Source organism: Emydura macquarii, unplaced genomic scaffold, assembly GCF_026122565.2.
Source record: "Emydura macquarii macquarii isolate MOO-44397 ecotype Brisbane River unplaced genomic scaffold, CSIRO-AGI_Emac_v2 contig_2863, whole genome shotgun sequence".
Lineage (NCBI taxonomy): Eukaryota > Metazoa > Chordata > Testudines > Chelidae > Emydura > Emydura macquarii.
Genome location: NW_027133000.1, coordinates 1742164 through 1761099, shown reverse-complemented (window position 1 = coordinate 1761099; position 18936 = coordinate 1742164). Strand labels below are relative to the sequence as shown.

The following is an 18936-nucleotide window of genomic DNA, read 5'->3' as shown; positions in this document are numbered from 1 at the left end:
CGTATAATTGACTTCTAAAAGTAATATATACTTTCAAATGTGTGACAGTGGATTACAATGAAGAATGGATAACTAGGCATAGTGATGCATAATAAAGGGGGTTTAAAATGTTAGCTTTTTTCTCACTTCGTTTTATTTTTTTTATGGGGAAAATTCTTTTAACCGCTTAAATTTTACATTATGGCAAATTAAATGTAAAATATGCCTTCAGACTATGTCCCAGCTACACACTGTAAATACAAAGTAGATGTTCCACCAAAAACTTTATTTAGAAGCATTTGCAAAGCATTGAGGACTTTAAACACCACCATCAGCAAGAGAGATCACCTATCATAGACCTGGATCATCTACCCCCGATCCCAGCATGTAGCATTCTCTCCATACATTGATCTCCCCACTCCTGTATGGAAAGTGGTGTGGGGGGGGGGAAGGGAGCAATGATATTGGCTAAACTATTCCCTTTCCTTTGGACCCTATGGACTGTGGTCTAGTGTCCATGTTGGGGAACAGAGAGGATATTAGGTGGGTTGGGGGACACATCTCCCCTGTGCCCCCTTGTAGATTCTCAGGTAAAAATAATACAGTCTCTCCAGGTGTCTCCCTAGGACAGCCAGGTGGTGTCCATGATAGTGAGTCTCCCATGGAGCTGCGCTATCAGGAACTGCATTGGACCACCCAGGGCCGGAGCCAGTATGAAGACATAGGGGCCCTGTTTGGATGGGCCTTAACAACATGGAAATCCCTCCAAGAGCTACATGGATCCCAGAAGAATATGAGACTGGGGGAAAACCTGATGGCCTATTCTGCAGTGAAGGGAACAAGCACTTCCGCAAATGAAGCACTGGGAATGAACTCTGCAAGGCTTCCTTTCAGAGAAATTTTTCCTCTGAGCTCCCTCTCACAGGTGTGTAGGGAGGGGTCAGGTTGAGCTATGGGGCTGGCACACAACTCACAGAGCACATACAACAGACAGAGAAATAGTAAGAGGTACTATATGATCGGGTCTTACCTAGCACTTGCTCAGAACAAGAACAATTAGAGTAATTTGTAAAATGATGCTGTGAATAGGGTTTGCTGAATTTCTTTCTAATAATGAAAAGGTCTCTAGGAGAGACATTTTTATCAAGGCTTGTTCAGATTTGTAAATCTTTGAAACAGTAGCTGGTCCTTTATTATCTTTCAAAAACAGCTAAGTGAAACTGAGCCTGATACTACTACATCTCAAAACTTATTGCACAAGATTCATGACTATGTTTCTCATCTTTCCTCATAAATGGTCTTGATGTTTTTGACATTTGGCTTTGGAGTTCATGACACCCTCAAGCCCCAAAAGAAAAAAAAGGAGCACAATACATACGCAGGCAGTTTATTCCATCACCTCTGTATCCTTCTTTACATTTACACTTGTAGGTTCCCTGTGTATTGTAACATCGCGAAAAGCTGCCACACTGATACTGGCCAATTGAGCATTCATCTATATCTATAACAGAAAATCACATAAAAGTCATTTACATGGGAGAAGGAACATGCCTTCCCCCCGCTCCCCAACAAATAAACATATGTCAGCATTTAAAAATAGTCAATTTTAAAAATTCAATAATATTTTATAACCAGTGAAAACAGCAGAATTTTATCATTAATTAATCTTTTTCACACGTTTTAAGGTAAGAAGAGACTATTATAATCATCTAGTCTGATCTCCTACATAACATAGCTTGGCATAACCATGTTTAATATTTTGCCGCAGCAACAGATAGTTTCTACAAATAGATTTTATAATTTCAATAACCACTTTTTAAATGTGACCTGTAAGGACAGAAAAAAAATTGAGCTAGTGATTTACAAGACCCTTATCCAGCAAAGCACTTAAGCCTGCTCTATATCTCCGTTTTTAACCACTATCACACCAAGGTAGAAACTGTTTACAATATCTTATATTATTTCACTCTACTAGTGCCACAAACAAGGTCCCCAAACCTGCAGATGCTCTGTGCAAAGAATTCCCATTATGTAACTGGGAGTGCCACAAATGAAACAACACAACTAAATCTGCAACATCACTTTTCATTAATATCATCATCACCAGCTGAAGCACTGAAAAAAAAATAAGGGACATTTACTAAGGCCCCAGACCTGCAACTCCCTGCAAGAAGCCCGAGCGAAATCTATAGAGGTCCTCCCACGCTGACCCACTTTCAGGATCAGTGCTCAAATGTATATTTTTTCACTTCCATGTTCAATGTAATTCTATTTCCTAACTCATTACACAAAAAATGAATATAGAATAAACTAAGCAATCTCTTTTCAGCCTCTCAAGCCATCAGAAGATGATTAATACAGTCTCTGTATACACTGGATTAGCATTACAGGAAACGTGTGTGCTATATGCATCCAAGACTCACTGAAATAAGTGGATTTTATTACCATGGCATTGATATTTGCCTCCAATGTACATCAGATCAAAGCCTTTGTGACACTTGCAGATGTAGCTTCCAAAAGTATTAACACATTTCCTAAATCTGGGACAGACAACTCTCCCAGTAGCACATTCATCAACATCTGTAAACACAAATTAATGATATTTTTAATAATATAATTAAGATATTAGCCACCTCAAATTGATTTCAACGCTCAAAAACTGAACTTGCAATGTGAATGGTCAAAAATCTTTAGAAAACTTCCTTTTTGCCTCAGTCTGGTAGCCTTATAGTGATGCTTGGGTGCTATCATATGGAAGACCTGAATTCTGTTTTCGGTTATGCTCTCTCTGTCTCCCACATCTCCTATGCCAAAACGGAAAGCACAGCAGTAGAGAGAAGCAGGGTGCTCAGATTTGTGGCAGTTAAATTTAGAAATTACCGAGAGTAGCCTCACTTTACTTTGATTTATAAATTGGCTCAAGTTTGCAGAGAGAATTCCATAAATGCTGACAGGGTTCAAAATATTGGTCCTTAAAACCGTGACTTTTTATGTATAGAAAAGCTGCTTCAAGTCATTTAGAGAGGTTTTATTGCACCCTCCTGCACAGTTGTAATTATGGCACCTGATTTTTCAGGCAAAGGGACATGAAAAAAATAGTCCCAATAATTTTTTTAAACTCTCTAAAGTTTGCTGAAAATATTATTTCTGTAACGTGATGTACACACAATGCATGATTGGCACTGGTCTGTGAATACCCAAGTAATGTGGCTATCCAAATTCATGCCAATAAAATTTTTACACCACACCCAGCTATCATGTAATTCCCTGTATATATGATAAATTCATCGAAACTATGTTTTGGTTCAAGAAGAAAACATCCTGAAGAAAGCAGTGAAATCAGTAACCGTGTCTAATAACTCACCTATGCAGGTTCTACCGTCAGGCCCTAGCTGCAAGCTTGGAGAAGGACAGCGGCAGTGTATCTCTCCTTTCACTACATCACAGCCATACTGACAGTTTGCCATTGAACAAGAAAGAGCATCTAGGGAGAAACAATTACACATTTGGACCACACATAAGGACTCTGCATCGTACTGGTAAGCCATTGAAATCTTTGGAGAATTAAGGTCCGGTCCAGCTACCATGAAAGTCAGTGGAAAGACTCCTGTTGACTATAATGGAAGTTGGGTCAGGCAAATATAGATGCAGTCAACTTTTGCTCATCATTTCACAAATTGTATTTATAAGAAACATTAAGTCACAGAGTACAGATTTAATCTAGCTGTGTTGTGTCATATAATTCCCATGCTGAAAATAAACTCCAGTGTGCACTTCATGGATGGATTTATTTAAAAATGTCAACTCCTGACTCCTGTTTAATATCTTTAATTAAAGGTCATTCTTTCTCTCTCTCTGTGTTCATATATTCAAAATATCTACTTTTACAGGACTGAGGTGGAACCTGACCTCTAGGAAGATCACAGGATAACTGTACACTGTAGAGTCAGCAGACATATGTTGCTTTAACAATTTTACATTTATGTGGGCATAATATAGCAGCATTTCATGTCTTGCTGCTGAGAGCACAGCAAGTGCCTGTCCCCATAGGCAAAATAACAGTGATTTACACAGCTGAAAAACAGACAAGGGAAATGGGTAATAAAACTAATAAAATCAAATTATTTGTTCTCATTTTGCTCAGTCTAAATTTTACCAGATTGACAAAACAATGTGAATGATGCAGTTTTCAGAATGAGGAAGCTGTTTGCCTTGGGACTCATCTTTGTCCAGTAGATATTTACTGAGCACCTCACAGGATTAAAAGAACACTAACTGGAGTTTGAAAAAAGAAAGCTAAGGAGTCGTGACATACTAGAACATGATCCATCTGGCATAAGCATGTATCCATTCAGACAGTAGCATTTGAAGCTGCCATAGGTATTCATGCATCGGTGTTTGCATGGCCGGGGCTTTAATCCACACTCGTTTAGATCTGAAATTAATAGGGAGAGGAGAGAACAAGCAAACATGAAAAAAATGAGCATTTGAAGTTGTTCTAGTACTTTAATAGTTAGGGAAAAAAGGGGTGGGGTGGGAGGATGAGTTTTTCACATCCAGCCCAGCTCAGCCGTGATCAGACTTGGCTATGTGAGCATTGTTCAGTACCCTGTGTGAAGTAACTAGTGTCGTTCAGTTCTCTTATCATTTCGATCACTCCTCTTTTTGTCCACATTATGAATTCCACTCTCAGAAATGGCACTAATTGGCACTAACAGGAATTTCAGCAGAGATTACATGGACCGAATGTGTATAGAGGCTGAACTACCATCTCATTTCTAGATGTATTCCCTTTAGATTATGCTTGAGGAACATTAGTGGAACAGCATAGGAAAGTTGACATTGCCACTGTTGTACCAGTCTAAGGGAAGAACTGGGAATTTCATAATCTAGGTTTGTCAATCCAACACCTTTTCTGTACTGTAAAAGTGAAATGTCAAAAGCTGGGCGGAAGAGAAGCTAGGTCTGTTTTTAACTACCTATTAAGAAAGTATTTGGCATTGCTAACATACGTGTTAAAGATTACCTATGCATTTTGGATTTCAGGTTTAAACCAGAATACACAAGGAATTAATGAATTACACATTATGAAAATGTTCAACCCATAACTATAGCTTTATCAGACAAAAAAAAATGTAATGGAAAATAAAAACTGAGCTATGAATGCCCACAAAATTCATTCAGTAAGAAAGCTCTGGTGCTTTCTTATGCTGCTGGTATGGAAGGGAGTACTAATTTAGTACAGAATTAATATAGTTCATGGCCCACAATTTACATCACACTAATAAAGACCCTTAAAAGAGTAAAAATAATTATAAAAATAAACCTGTTATTCATAAACCTACTTACAAATCTAGTTGGTAAATTATGTAATTACAGGTTGAGATTGTGGCATGTTATTGACCTGTAAATCTCTCCAATTTAAAGTACTGTAGATTATGGGCCAGACCGTCAGTTGATATGAAATGGTATAGTTCTGTTGAAGTCAATGTAGCTATGCTGATCTATACCGGTTAAGCACCTGGTTTTGTTCATTGTCTTACTTAATCGTACAATTTCACTTAAAACTCATTAATTTAACAAAAGCAAAAAGTTCTAATGAAGACAAGGTTTACTCATTGGAGTAATTATTGTACGATTAAGACCAATATTTGTTTCTGGTTAGAGTATGTTCATTACAGAGAAGGTAAAGGTGGCTCTCTGGAATACATCTAGAAATTGCAATCTTTGACCAATACTGGGAGGATGAACCTGGGGTTTGCTAGTGCTTAAAGGGGTATAGACTGAGGTAGACTGAAGTTTCAGGACCTTTGTAAAATGGTGGATGAGGGGAAGTTACATATGTGGATTGCATGTTAAGGGCAGGATACAAGATATTGAGTCATTGCTCCAAAAAAGGAAGGTTGATGGGAAAATTATTACATCTCTGGTCACTCCCCAGGAAGGATTGTGAAAAAACTGCCTTAGCTGAGTTACTGGAAGGTGTTAACTGTTTCTTCTGCTGGCACTTCTGCCAAAAGCAAAAAATATCAGAGTAGATTACATAGGAGATGGGTAAATATATTACTGCCTGTCGTCTCTGGCTATGAGGATCATGATCTTGAGGTAAGAGTTGTAGCTTTTGGTAGTTTGAGTAGATAAGTTAGTGAAAGGGCAACAGGGAAGGGTAGTTGAGTGGAAGGACAACTTTGTGATTTTTCCTAAAAAACCATAGTGAAGCCCAAGGAAATACACAGTAACAAACAGCCCCGGTGATCAGTTTGAATTTTTGAAAGTCACCTCCTCAAGAAGAAAAGTCAAAGATGCACTTATTTTAAAATAAAATGAACCCTTCTATGAATTGCAGCTTCCACTTGTTAGGCGGCTTCTGGCAGAAACTATGATTGCTATGAAAGACCTCCTGGCACCTTCAGCATTAAGGAATTTTACTTTAATTAACTTTAAACATTTGAACTCACTACACAACAACAACTATCCCTATGCACAAGTTCTCGCTGAACCCAGAATAGTTACTATTTTGAACTTCACAGACCACACTGGTTTGGAGAGGACCAAAAGAGAAAAAAATATTCTAAATTCTAAAATAAAATTAAAAAATGACTTGTCAAAATTACTTTCAGGTTTCGAAACAAACATTCTCCCCAGGCTGCAGACCAACCACCAGAAAATTCTGACCAAACCTGCTAATCCATTAGAGTAAAAATGCTCAAAGGGACACCCTTCCTCTAGGTCTCTGTGACAGTGTGCTGGGAATCAGCAGCAGAGCCAGCACTCTGATCACTTAATCACCAATTAATTTCTCCCCCACACACACCCTCAGAGTAGACCGGACTGTGCTAATTAGCAAATTAGAATGGATTGAGGAAGACTGAAGAGCTAATTAGCCAGTTAGCAGAGAGTGTAGAAAGCTGCACAGGAAGGAAGTGGAGAGAGAGGTGGGCTAGCAGAGCTAAAACCAAGAAAGATCTCTGGATGGAGAGCTCTCTTTCCTCTTCTCTCCTTGGCAGAGAAGGAACTGATGTTGTAAATGCTGTGGTGTATGAATCAGTGAGGTGGTGGGAAGAGCAATGTAAATGAACTATATGGTGGTGTTTAACAACTGAAGGTCTCCAGACAGTCTGTGTACACAGAAACGGGTCCTCACTCTGCCAATCTCCCAGAGTATGTTAACACTGCACTAAAACACACGTGGCTAGTGCGTGTCACCTGATTTGGGTTCGTGGGGCTCAGGTTGCTGCTTATAAAATTGCCATGTAGATGTTTGGGCTTGGACTGGAGCCTGGGCTCTGAGACCCTCCCACCTTGCAGAACTCGGGTTTCAGCCTGAGCCTTAACATCTACATGGTAACTTTATAGCCCCGCAGGCTGAGGCTTAGTCTACACTTTCCCGAAAATTTGGCAGCAGTCGACAGGAGTTATGCAAGCTACACAGAGTAGCTTGCGTATCTCCCGTCGACTTCATAACTTCCCTTTAGCACGCTGTCTCCACTGCGCTGTGCCAACTGGAAATGCATTCCCGGTGACTATGCCTTGTGAGGAGATGGTTTAATTAAATCGACTTCCAGATCGATTCATTGGGTCTCCACTTCCGCTCAATCGATCCGGATAGATAGATCTGACAGCGGCGAATTTGCCGCTGTCAGTGTGTACATACCCTGAGTGAGCTGACCACAAGACAGCCACAGGTGTTTTAGTGCAGTGTAGATATATCCTCAGTACCTTTTGTTTGTATGTGTATTTATATTGTAAGCTCAAATCTTCTTCAGCACACTAAATAATAAATTATGATTAAAAATACCATTGTGAGTTCTGGGGTTTTACACTAGATGTAGGAATAGGGTAAGAAAGGGAAGTATTAACATTAGCCTCAGAAGGTAAAATTTTCAAACGTGCCTATGTGATTTACGTGCTTAAGTCCTATTGAATGTCCTTGGGATTTAAGCTCCTAAGTCAACTAAGCACTTATGAAAATTTTATCCATAATGTAAAGTGTCTTTCAGCCTTAGTTATGGAGTCACTACCGTGGACCCATATTTTAATGATATAATGAGTAATTAATAATCTCACTTTAAAAAACATTTTTCTGCATAAACTGTAGATTGCATTATGACTCTTAAATAACTCAATCTTTCCACAGAGCTTTGTATATCCCACTACCTGGCATAAAATATTTTGAGTATAGAGTGGAAGGCCATGATGCTGAAGGATGGCCAGCTATTAGTGACATATTCTATAATAACCAGAATATGTAAAGTAGGTGCTGAAAAGTGTATTAAAATAGAATTCCACATGTGCTTATTTTTGTTTGGTTTCAACTAAACATCTTTCTTATTTCTATTAACATCACTGAGGGTTTGTCTACACTTAAAAGGCTGCAGTGGTACAGGAAGGTGTCTTCTGTCGGCATAAGTATTCCACCCCTGCAGGAGGTGGAACTATGTCCACGGGAGAAGATCGCCTGTCAACATAGCGCTGTCTACACAGGGAGTTAAGGCTGGTATAACCACGTCACTCAGGGTGTGGATTTTCCACACCCCTAAGCAACATAGTTATATTAATATAAGTTGCTAGTGTAGACCAAGCCTAAGTTCCACTTCTGCATGTGAATGAAAGCAGTCCCAGTGTTGGTTTTTGAATGCTTTAGATTCAGATCTTGCAAATTATGTTGGGTGTACTTGGAAGATGCCTGGTCTTTAAAGGTGCAGATTTTTTTCCAGAGATAGCGTAGCTGACATACCAATGGTTCAACATCAAGGGAGAGCCAAAGTAAGACCCTTAGGTCTGGTCTACACGGCGAAATTCAGTGGTAGTTGACAGGAGTTATGCAAGCTATGCAGAGTAGGTTGTGTAAGTCCTGTCAACTTCTTAACTTCCCTTTAGCACGCTGTTTCCAGTGTGCTGCGCTGACAGGAAATGCATATCTGTCAACACAGTGCTACGCTTTTTTGGGAGGTGGTTTTAATAAGTGGACTTATTAAATCTATCTGATGACAGTGAATTTGCCGCTGTCAGTGTAGACATAGCCTTAAAGTACAGCTCCATTATATTTTTAAATAATATGTGAAGGGTCTTTTCCCTCTGCCTTTGAGCTTTGCTATTGAGAGATAGTTTGTTCTTAATCCTTTAGGGCAGGGGTGGGGAACATCCGGCCTGCGGGCCGTATAAGGCCCGCGAAATCATTTGGTCTGGCCCTGGCAGCGAGGGGGAATTCGGGGCGGCGCGGTTTCACGGTGGTGGCGGGGTTCCGTGGGGGGGGGGGGGGGGCAGTGCCCGCCGCCGAAACCCTGCCGCCGTTTGCCCCTTTTCAGCAGCGGGCATTGCCCCCCCCCCCCCACGGAACCCCGCCGCCGCCATGAAACCACGCCGCTGCCAAATTCCCCTCCCCCCCCCAGCCGAATTCCCGCCAAATTCCCCCCGACGCCGAATTCTCCCCCGACACCAGGGCCACCATCAGGCCCTTGACAGAAAAAAGGTTCCCCACCCCTGCTTTAGAGTCTGAACTCATGCTACAAAATCTCCCACTATTACTTGGGAAGGGAAGTGTCTGTCACCCTCTTTATTACCTAACTGCAAAGGCAATGCTTTCAAAATAGGCTAAAATGTTAAAATGTGCTGCTCTGTGTGCTTTCTAGCAGATCTACTGTCCAATTTTATTTTCACAAGTGGGCTTCTTAACCCTGTTTTGCAACTCTACTTTAGTTTCTTTCCCAGTATCAGGCTATGTCTACAGTGGTGGCGGCAAATTCGTTGCTGTCAGATCAATTTTTCCGGTTTGACTGAGTGGCACTGAAGACACGCTCAATCGATTCGGAAGTCGATTTAATAAAACCACCTCCCCAAAAAGTATAGTGCTGCGTCAACAGGTACGCATTTCCTGTCGGCGCAGCACAGCGGATATGGTGCACTAAATGGAAGTTATGAAGTCAATGGGAGTTACGCAAGCTACTCTGAGTAGCTTGCGTAACTCCCATCCACTGCCGCCGAATTTTGCCGGCAGTATAGACCAGGCCATAGTGTAGATAGGTATATGCCCTGTACAGCACAGCATGTAATATTCAATTTTGTAGGTGAACAGTCACGGGGAGGTTCTTTTGGTTCTCCATAAAATCTTTTATTAACACAATGATGGTTCTCTTCATACTCAGACTGTGTGCAACAGCATGTCCTTCTCAAAAGATTATGGATATACTGCATATGGGCAAAAGGAGAAATTGATTAACCAGTATGCATACACACTGCATCCCTATTTTATAGCACTTGTTTACAGCTCTGAAACATTCCCACTCTTAATGTCCTGCATCATCTTCAGATTCCTTTATATTTTTGTTGTTTACATAAGGTCTTGTTATTCTTGAACAGGTTCAAGCTAATGTTAGCAGTTAGAGGGTCATCTATTGCAACACATTGAATATACTGCAAACATATGGTGGGTTTAAGAAAGGTCAGGTTACTTATCTAGAGATAACAATTTAGCATTTCAAACAATATCTATAATGATAGCTCACCGAGAGCAAAATACTCGTCATTCAAAAGGGAAAATAAAAATACAGTAGAATTTTCTTCTAAAAGATTGAAAGTTAGAAGATTTTAAAATCAGAACTTTCCATAATTAAAATTGTACATTATTTTTAATATAACATCACTCCACCTTTTACTCCGTAAAAAACTTATAATGGAATTGTAAAAAACAAGGCACATCAACATGACGTGGGGGGTTTAATGAGTCCCAGTATGCTGTTGACTGAGATCATTCCAAACTGGGCAATTTTACCATTAAACCACTTAAATTCAAATGCTGTAATTATACAGTCAATACAAAAATAGCATTCTTAGCTGCAAGTAACATATTGAAAAGTGCTCCATGTAAAAGCAGGTCAGGTGTTGGAGGAACTTGTGAAAGCAGATCCAGAACATAAGCGCAGGCTGCTGAGCATAAGTATTACATTTCAAAAGGAAAGAGATGAAAAATGTAAATACAGTGGAAAGACAACTGGTGGTACACTGCTAAATCTGGATGTGACTTGTTTAACTATTGTAGGGGCATTGCTCTGAGACATCATCTTGGATAAAGACCAATTTTCTGTATGGAGGCATATTTCTTTCCCCAAGATTATGCAGTATATTGTACCTAGTTTTCTTTAATTAGCCCTTTCAGAGCATTCCAAGGAAGACCTAACATTCTTTTGTATAACATTCAAACTTTTCTTTCTACCTTCTAATTTGGACCAGGCAACACAGTTAGAGGTCAAATATTCTCTATTTAGTTTACTCAGATTGAGCTAAAACAGGAAGCCATTGACCAGAAACCAAATAAAATATTCAAGCCTTCATCATCTATACATAGCAAGTATATCGGCTTTTATTTTCAGTACATGTCATCAGACCATTGTGTTAAGTTTCATTCTGAGAGCAGTTATGCACACCTTCAGATGTGCTCTAATCAATCACACCATTTGTCTAATAAACAGACAATACAATAAAAGCCGAACTCTGAAGTTAACAATGATCTTTCTCTTATTTTCCAGCTTTGTTTCAATTATACTGTTGTCTTTACCTGAACATGATAAACAATTTCTATTGGTCTTGGCTTAGGCCTGATCTACACTTAAAAGTTTTCACACCCCTGAGCACCATAGTTTTGCCAGTCTAATCCCAGTATAGGTAGAGCTATTTCAATGGAAGAAGGTTTATGTCGACATAGCTACCGTCATTCGGGGAAGTAGTGTTCCTACACAGATGGAAAAACACTTTCGGTCAGTGTAGGTTGTGTCTACACTAAGGAGTTATGGCAGCATAGCGACTGTGACCTAGCTATGATGGGATAGTCTCCATAGAGTAGAGATATCTTTGGAAAAGCATTTAGAAAAAGCAGTGCAAATCCTGAAAGAACAAAGCAGAAAAGAAACAACAATAGCAAGTTAAAAGGATGGCCGAGAGTCAAATCTTTTCAGAATATAGGCATATGGCATCAAGGAAGTGTAACTGCATATTTGCTTTGCATGCCAGTGACACTGCAGGCCTGGCTTTCACACAGCAGCCCTTAATTCATCATACTTCAGTACATTTGCAAAAAGTTTTTATTATTGTATTAAGCCATGCAGGTGGAAGGAGCACGCCACCTGAAATAAAGGACTTTCTCACCCCTTGAAGGTAAATTTGTTGCATGATGATCCAGGGGGCGGAATAGAGGTGGTTCATTGTGTTGATCTGTTGGGGTTGTATACAGGTGCTCAGCTTCACAAAGGGGGAGAAGGCATAATAAAAGTCAAAAGACCAAATCCCTGTAATGATGTATTATTACATTATGTCAAAAACCATCAATGCAGACTCTACCAACTGCATTAATAAAAAAAAGTAAATTATTTTTGTAGGCTGGTCCTGGAACAATAGCATTCAGAAAGCCTGCTTTGAAACACATGCTACTATATTTCTTTAATTTTACATAGAAAACCATCGTTTGTCTACCGTAGTACTTCACCTTTCACAGAAAACACTGCATACATTTTATATTGCTAATACAAATCTGAGAGTCTTGATTACTTGTGCTACATATTAATTCATTAAGTAGCACCCACACAACACATATTAGGCCATGGAAACAGCTACCACTATAGAGTTAGTTGCAAATTTTTGAAGAATATGTTTTGTGAAAAATGCTGGCTGTTTTACAACTAGCTTACAAAGCTGGTAAATTTTTAAAAAATTTTCAGCATTCCTTCTTTTTTAGCTATCTCAAACTCTGACCCAAACCATGAAATGAAGTTGAAAAAGCAAAACTGAAGAGTGAAGGTCACAAAATAAGATTTTTACACAATGGAGAGCACTCTGTCACCTCTAATACAAGGTTTTTGCTGTTTAGCTACCAACTCAATTGAATCCCCTAATAGTACACTAAAGGTGCCAGGCAATTGTAATTACTGTTGGTGAACTAAAGCAGGAGTTAAAGGTTATACTCCAATGCTCCTGGAAGAGTGATTGACTTTCAGATGTAACTAGCCAGATTAAGTTCAGTATCTCATCTTGAGATTCCAGATGATCCTTTACTTTGTTCATAACAGGTATGAGGATACTGAACACATTAAATGTAACATCTAACAACAGCAGTAACAACTTTTATTCATATAGTGTCTTTCCTGCAGACGGACCAAAAGTGCTTTTGTACCTTGAAGATATATATTTTTTCCCTAGAGATGGGTTCATCAGACATTCTATGCCAACAACAATACATAATAATGCTTTTATTGTAGGGTGAGAATTGAAACATCTTGAATGAAAACACAAGAGGAACTGTTTTACTCTGCAGAACGTAGTCACTCAAATTGCAATCTGATTAGAACACTGTGTTAATGATCCTAATCTTATGATTTGAAAAATGCTGTGAACAGTCTACAATTCAACCAAAAGACATCAGGTAGGATTTTCATAAGTGCTTAAGTAACTTAGGAGGGCAATGTCACTTGTGCTTATAAGCTACTTAGGCGCTTCTGAAAACCCTACCCATCACCTCCAATAACACAGTGCTGCTGTACCATGCTGGAACACTGGCTCAGTACCGACTAAGAGACAAGAGGGCCACCTTACCAAACCATCTGCCACACTTCATCTAGCATCCTTGGTTTCTGGCAGGTTTCTCAAGTCCAACGCTGTTTTAGCTCAGGACATCACAGCCTGAGGTGATTGATCTGTGTACCATATATATGATACTGTAAAGTTAACATATGTTACTGTGCATCTAAAATTGTACTGAATGCTCTCTAGGTAAAGCTCTAAAGCAGGGGTTCCCAAACTTTCAGCTGCGGGGGCCACACCACTCAGTCTTGCTCTTATGGTGCAGAGCAGGTGGGCCCACATCATGTGGAAGAGGGGCGGGTGGGAGGGGGGAGCAGCCGCCACATGGTACTGCTTGGGGACAGGAGTGTCTCCTGGGCAGGGCGCTGGGCCCACGTCACATGGGAAGGGGAGAAGGGGAAGCGGCTGCAACACAGTGTTTCTTGGGGCTGGGAGCAGCACACTGGACCCACGTGGGAGAGGGGCAGAGGCGGGGCCGGGAGGGGGGAGCAGGCTGGTCAAAATGTGTCGATGGGTCGGATGCAGCCTGTGGGGCATAGTTTGGGAACCCCTGCTTTAAAGTGATCAAGACAGCTTACTCAGAATAGTAAAATCACAGCATGCCATCCTTGTGAGTTTTGTACCAGAGGGGAAAGTAAACAAGAGAGGATGACCCTAATAAGAGCAGAAATGGGGGAGGGGGGCGGGGAGGGGAGGAACACAACACACAGCATTTATTTCCAAAGTAGTCTGTCAGGAAAGGATTAGCAAATCTGAAAAAAATATATTTAAAAAAAAAATGTATTTAGAAATCAGTGTGCCACAGAAGGATTAGTAAACATCAGAGGATACAATTCTGAACAACAGCATGGCTCTGATGTCAGAATTTTCTACAACATCCCAATCTGCTTTTTCAGAAAAAAGCCTATAAAGATTTACTATAACTTTAGACAACTGGAGAGGATGACTGTGACTGTCTTTACGATATATTACTGTATACAAACATGCCTTAATTCTTTACAAGTTAATAAAAGTCCTGTATTATAATTGTGTGTAATGTTCTGTGTTATATAAATCACTCTGCATTTTTGGAAGTAAATTACACCAATGGAAGACTGAAAACTGCAGCTATAGTAATTTAGCAAGACGGGCATAACATGCTTTTCATCTTTTAATTACAAATTGCTAGGTATCTTTTGGGTTAACAACACTGCAGGAGAGAATGTTTCAATTAAAAACGTGCATTAAAAAATTTCAGTAAAACCAACACTATTTCATTATCAGAATTTAAACTTGGTGCGTAAGCTATCTGAATACCTCTGTAAATGGCCAGGCGCTACATCTTTTGGACCAAATTCAGTAAAGCATGTAAGTACATGCTTATCTTTAGGAGTCTGTGACAGAATACATCCTGTATTCACACCCTATACACTAACTCTATTAATCTTTGTACAAAGTATGTTTTGTAAGGGGTCATTTGAAAACTCATAATTTGCTGGTCAGTATTGTCCTGGTAAAATGCAACACTGTATGTGACATTATAAGATTCCCCTGTATGATGTTATTAACACATGTTCCAAACCCCACAGCCCTGCCCAAACAGAAGTTGGCAAACAGGTCTGTCCTAAACAAAAAAAATTATGCAGTAAACAGAAGGAAGGGAAGACAAAGGAAATTAAAATAGGTGAAAAAAACAGAAGGGACTATCCTTCCACATAGACTCTTTGGCTTTTGGTTCTCAGCTGGAAATGTTTTTCAAGTGGGGGACTGAAACTATAAAAAGGAGGGACAAACAATCCATGCACCCCTCTCTCTCCCTGTCCATCGCATTCGCTGCACCTGAAGAGACAAAGGAAGCAATGGTTGGACTCTGGGGGACGGGTCCTGATCTGAGTGTTTGGTCAGTAATCTGTTGGAGCATATGGTAAAAGACTTTGCTTGAATCTAATATAGTTTGTTAAATTAGGCACCCAGGAAGCATTTTATCTTTATTTTTCTTGTAAGCATTTCTGACTTTTATGCCTCATTACTTGTGCTCACTTAAAATCTCTCTCTTTGTAGTTGATAAACTTATTTTATTGTTTTATCTAATCCAGTGTTTTCAAGTTGAAGTGTCTAAGAAACCTTTTTTTTAATTGGCAACAAGTTGTATGCATATTATTCCCTTAAAGGAATAATGGACTCACTATATTTCCACTGTGCAGCAGAGGGCTAGGTAGTATTGGACATACATTTCTGGGAGTGTGTTGGGGTCACCCTGGGGTAGGCTTTAAAACTGATAAGAGCCAAGGTGTGGCTGGCTGGCTGCAACATACACAGAGACACAGTTGGCAGTGAGTTGCTGAAAGGCTGTTTGTGAATAAAAGGGCATTTTAAAGGGCACCCCTAGTTACAGGGCAGGGGTGACACAGATAGATACTCATTAGTCTGAATTATACCCTAGTATGTCACAGAGGTGCTAAATCCCATTGACTTCAATCCAATTTAGTCAGATGCTTAAATGTTTTCCTGAGCTCAGGTCTTTTACCTATGAATAATGTCAACTGAAATCACACAACTGCAGGACTTTAGAGTGATGGCCTCAAAATTTGGAAATTACCGAAATTTAAAACATCTTAAAAACAGGGCAAGTTAGGGTGGAGAAAGTTCTATTCTGCTTTTAATAGGTGCTGTCTAAATTGCTTTTCCTGCTTCAAAACACTAGTGATGCCAGTGATTCTGCATACTCAGATCACAGCAGAGTAGTGTAGGACGTACAGTCTTGTAGACATCAAGGATACACATGAATTGCTGATATGTCTAATAAGTTTATGTTAATGGATTTAATAAGTAGCTTTGAGCCTTGATAGAGTGAAATAACTTTTCATCCAGTATCCCAGAAGTGGTGACAGTTCAGTAAATTTTTATTTTGTTTATGAGGCAAAATAGTTCGTTTTGAGGAAGTGTAAGCATGGCATGTGTGGATGGAATTATTTTTGTACTTTTTTAAGTCAAAGGACAGTATTACAAGCAGGAAGACAACAGCTGACAAATACAAGGGGGTGAAATCATTTTGATAGAGTTTTCATATCCTGTTATTCCCTCAATGCTGCTTATTCTGGAAAAGCACAGACTTCTGGATGTGACTAAGAAACAGTACCCTAGAAGGAGAACCCCAAAAGTGGACCAAGATTTATACTGAAAACACCTACTCAGGATTGGACAATGCAGATCCCCTGATTCAATCAGGTCACAGCAAGAAGTCCAGTGAGACAATACCAGCATGAGTTTCACCCATAAAAGACCAGGTAAATGAGGAAAAAGTGTGCTCCTCTTGATATCACCACCGCCACAACTCTATCCCTGATATCCCTACTTTCCCTTCCAAGGAAAGCAGAGATAAAGATATTGCAGACCAGCCAGCTGATCCAAGAATGCTGTCCGCTAGCATGATGGTACCGGAGCCAGAAGAAATTGCCTGGTTCCCCAGACTACAGTTTCTAAACAACTCTGAAGCCTCAAAGACAAGCAAGCTAAAGAGCACACACTTATTTTTCTAAGCAACCTCATTACTTCTGTCTCAACAGGACATTTGAACACCTATGCAGGGAAGTCAGCTGGAAAAAAACAACAACCTGTCCTAGCCTTTTACACAGAAGTGTGTGTGAGGCCATTAACAGCAATAGCACATGCATATAAACCCATAGCATAAGTTACCATTGCGTATTGATTAATCTTGGTTCAAAAGCAGATCTCACCCTAGATCTCTAGGAGTTATCTGGGATACATAAAGATTTAACCCTTAACCTATTCTTTCCACAACAGAAAATATAAGATGCCAACTAAAATGCATAGAGATAGAAAGTTTAAATAAGTTATTTAATCATTTGTGTTGTGTCAGCTTTGTGATTTGATTACTGGTTGTGCCAATGCAATAACTTGACCAGTTCTTAGTATTAAGTTGTTCTCTTAGTAGTTAATCAATTTTAAATATTATTGTTAATTCCTTGATTTGACTGACTCAATTTATATTATAATATCAATATTAATCATCATATTGTTTAATACTTTAGGGAAGTATAAGAAATTATCTAATTTTGTCGTTGTTAATGCTCTTGAATAAAAATTGCACTAACACACCAAATTGGTTTTCTCTAATCAACTGGTAATGAGGTGAAAAGCAGCCTAAATTAAAGGGACTTTAATTAAATACCCATAGACTGTTGGATTCAAGTGCTAAGAAAACCCTTATTATAATACAAATGTTGCAGCTGTAGAAGATCTAATAGATGAAGTCCATTGTCCTGCAGGGGCAGGCTGTATAGTAATTCCCTTTATGAAAGGTATACATTTATGAAGGCTCAGTTAATTGTTTTTCATTAACATGAATAAGCAGAACATAGAAGCTGCTCTGCGTAACATTATTTAGGATAAAAATTCTCCAGTAGTGTCATGTGCAGGCTTTTTTTTTTTTTAATTGAAAGATTTGCTTTTTTACCTTGGTTGCAGGTTTTTCCAGTATATCCTGGGAGGCATTTGCATTTGTTTGGTCCAATACATTCACCATGTTTGCATCTAGGCTGACATATAGCTGCAAATAGAACAACATGTATTATTGTTCTGGTCTAATCAACATTGGTATATTACTTTAATGAAAATAGCACTGATCTCACAACAGCACAAATACTACTAATACTTAGTCCTTATACATCACTTCACATTTTCACATCACCGTGCATACATCAAGTGTATTTTCAATCATAAAAATACACACCAGAAGGCTAATCAATAATGAGCATTATGTTCATGGGTTATGGGATATAATGCTTAACTTTTTGGATACTCCAGATTCTAGGTATCTGACTAGCAAGTAGACTCATGGCCTTCCTGATGTACTCTATGATGTATGTCATACAGGTTGTTATAATTAGAATATGCCCAAATTGAACAGGAAGTAGGAGTGTCAACACCAATGGGTTATCAGCTCAGTAGCAGATAAGCAACAGAGCAATTCCAAGTATCCATAGATTCCCCCCCTCTCCCGAGTTGTTTAGACAATGATATTTCTTTGTCCTGACACACACACACACACACACACACACACACACACACACGGCTCTGTGTCACCAAGGCCTTCCCTATTCTGAAGAGAGTTGAATGAGGCTCCCTCCAGAGCTTGTTGGCCAGAAGACTAGAGGAGGGTCTTTTACAGCAGTGCTTCCTCTCTGGGGCTGGGGTAACTGCTTCCACAAGGTGGATCCAAGAAGGGAAGGATCACTGGCCCAATCCTACATGCTTTATTCATGTAAGTAATCTTTACTTACACAAGAAGTTCCATTTAGTTCAATGACACTACTTGGCTTAGCAGCTGCAGCAGAACCAGGCCCAACTTGTAATCTGTCATCCAGATACCTCTTGTGCACTGCCACT

At 39.5% G+C, this 18936-nt stretch overlaps 1 protein-coding gene across 6 annotated transcripts in view; it reads right to left on the bottom strand.

The window, feature by feature from the left end:
- The window catches only part of NPNT (nephronectin), a 69577-nt gene that overhangs the window by 28848 nt on the left and 21793 nt on the right, over window positions 1-18936 (bottom strand). For 2 of the 6 annotated variants that reach the window (XM_067568198.1, XM_067568199.1), the window contains 6 exons: window positions 18005-18097; window positions 12121-12213; window positions 4295-4414; window positions 3344-3463; window positions 2425-2559; window positions 1358-1480 (listed from right to left, as the gene is read on the bottom strand). In XM_067568198.1, the coding sequence (XP_067424299.1) occupies window positions 1358-1480; window positions 2425-2559; window positions 3344-3463; window positions 4295-4414; window positions 12121-12213; window positions 18005-18097 (684 nt within the window). Of the gene's footprint in view, window positions 1-1357; window positions 1481-2424; window positions 2560-3343; window positions 3464-4294; window positions 4415-12120; window positions 12214-13560; window positions 13640-18004; window positions 18098-18936 lie in introns of those variants that run through there. The other 4 variants (XM_067568200.1, XM_067568202.1, XM_067568203.1 and 1 more) reach the window with 3 other exon arrangements.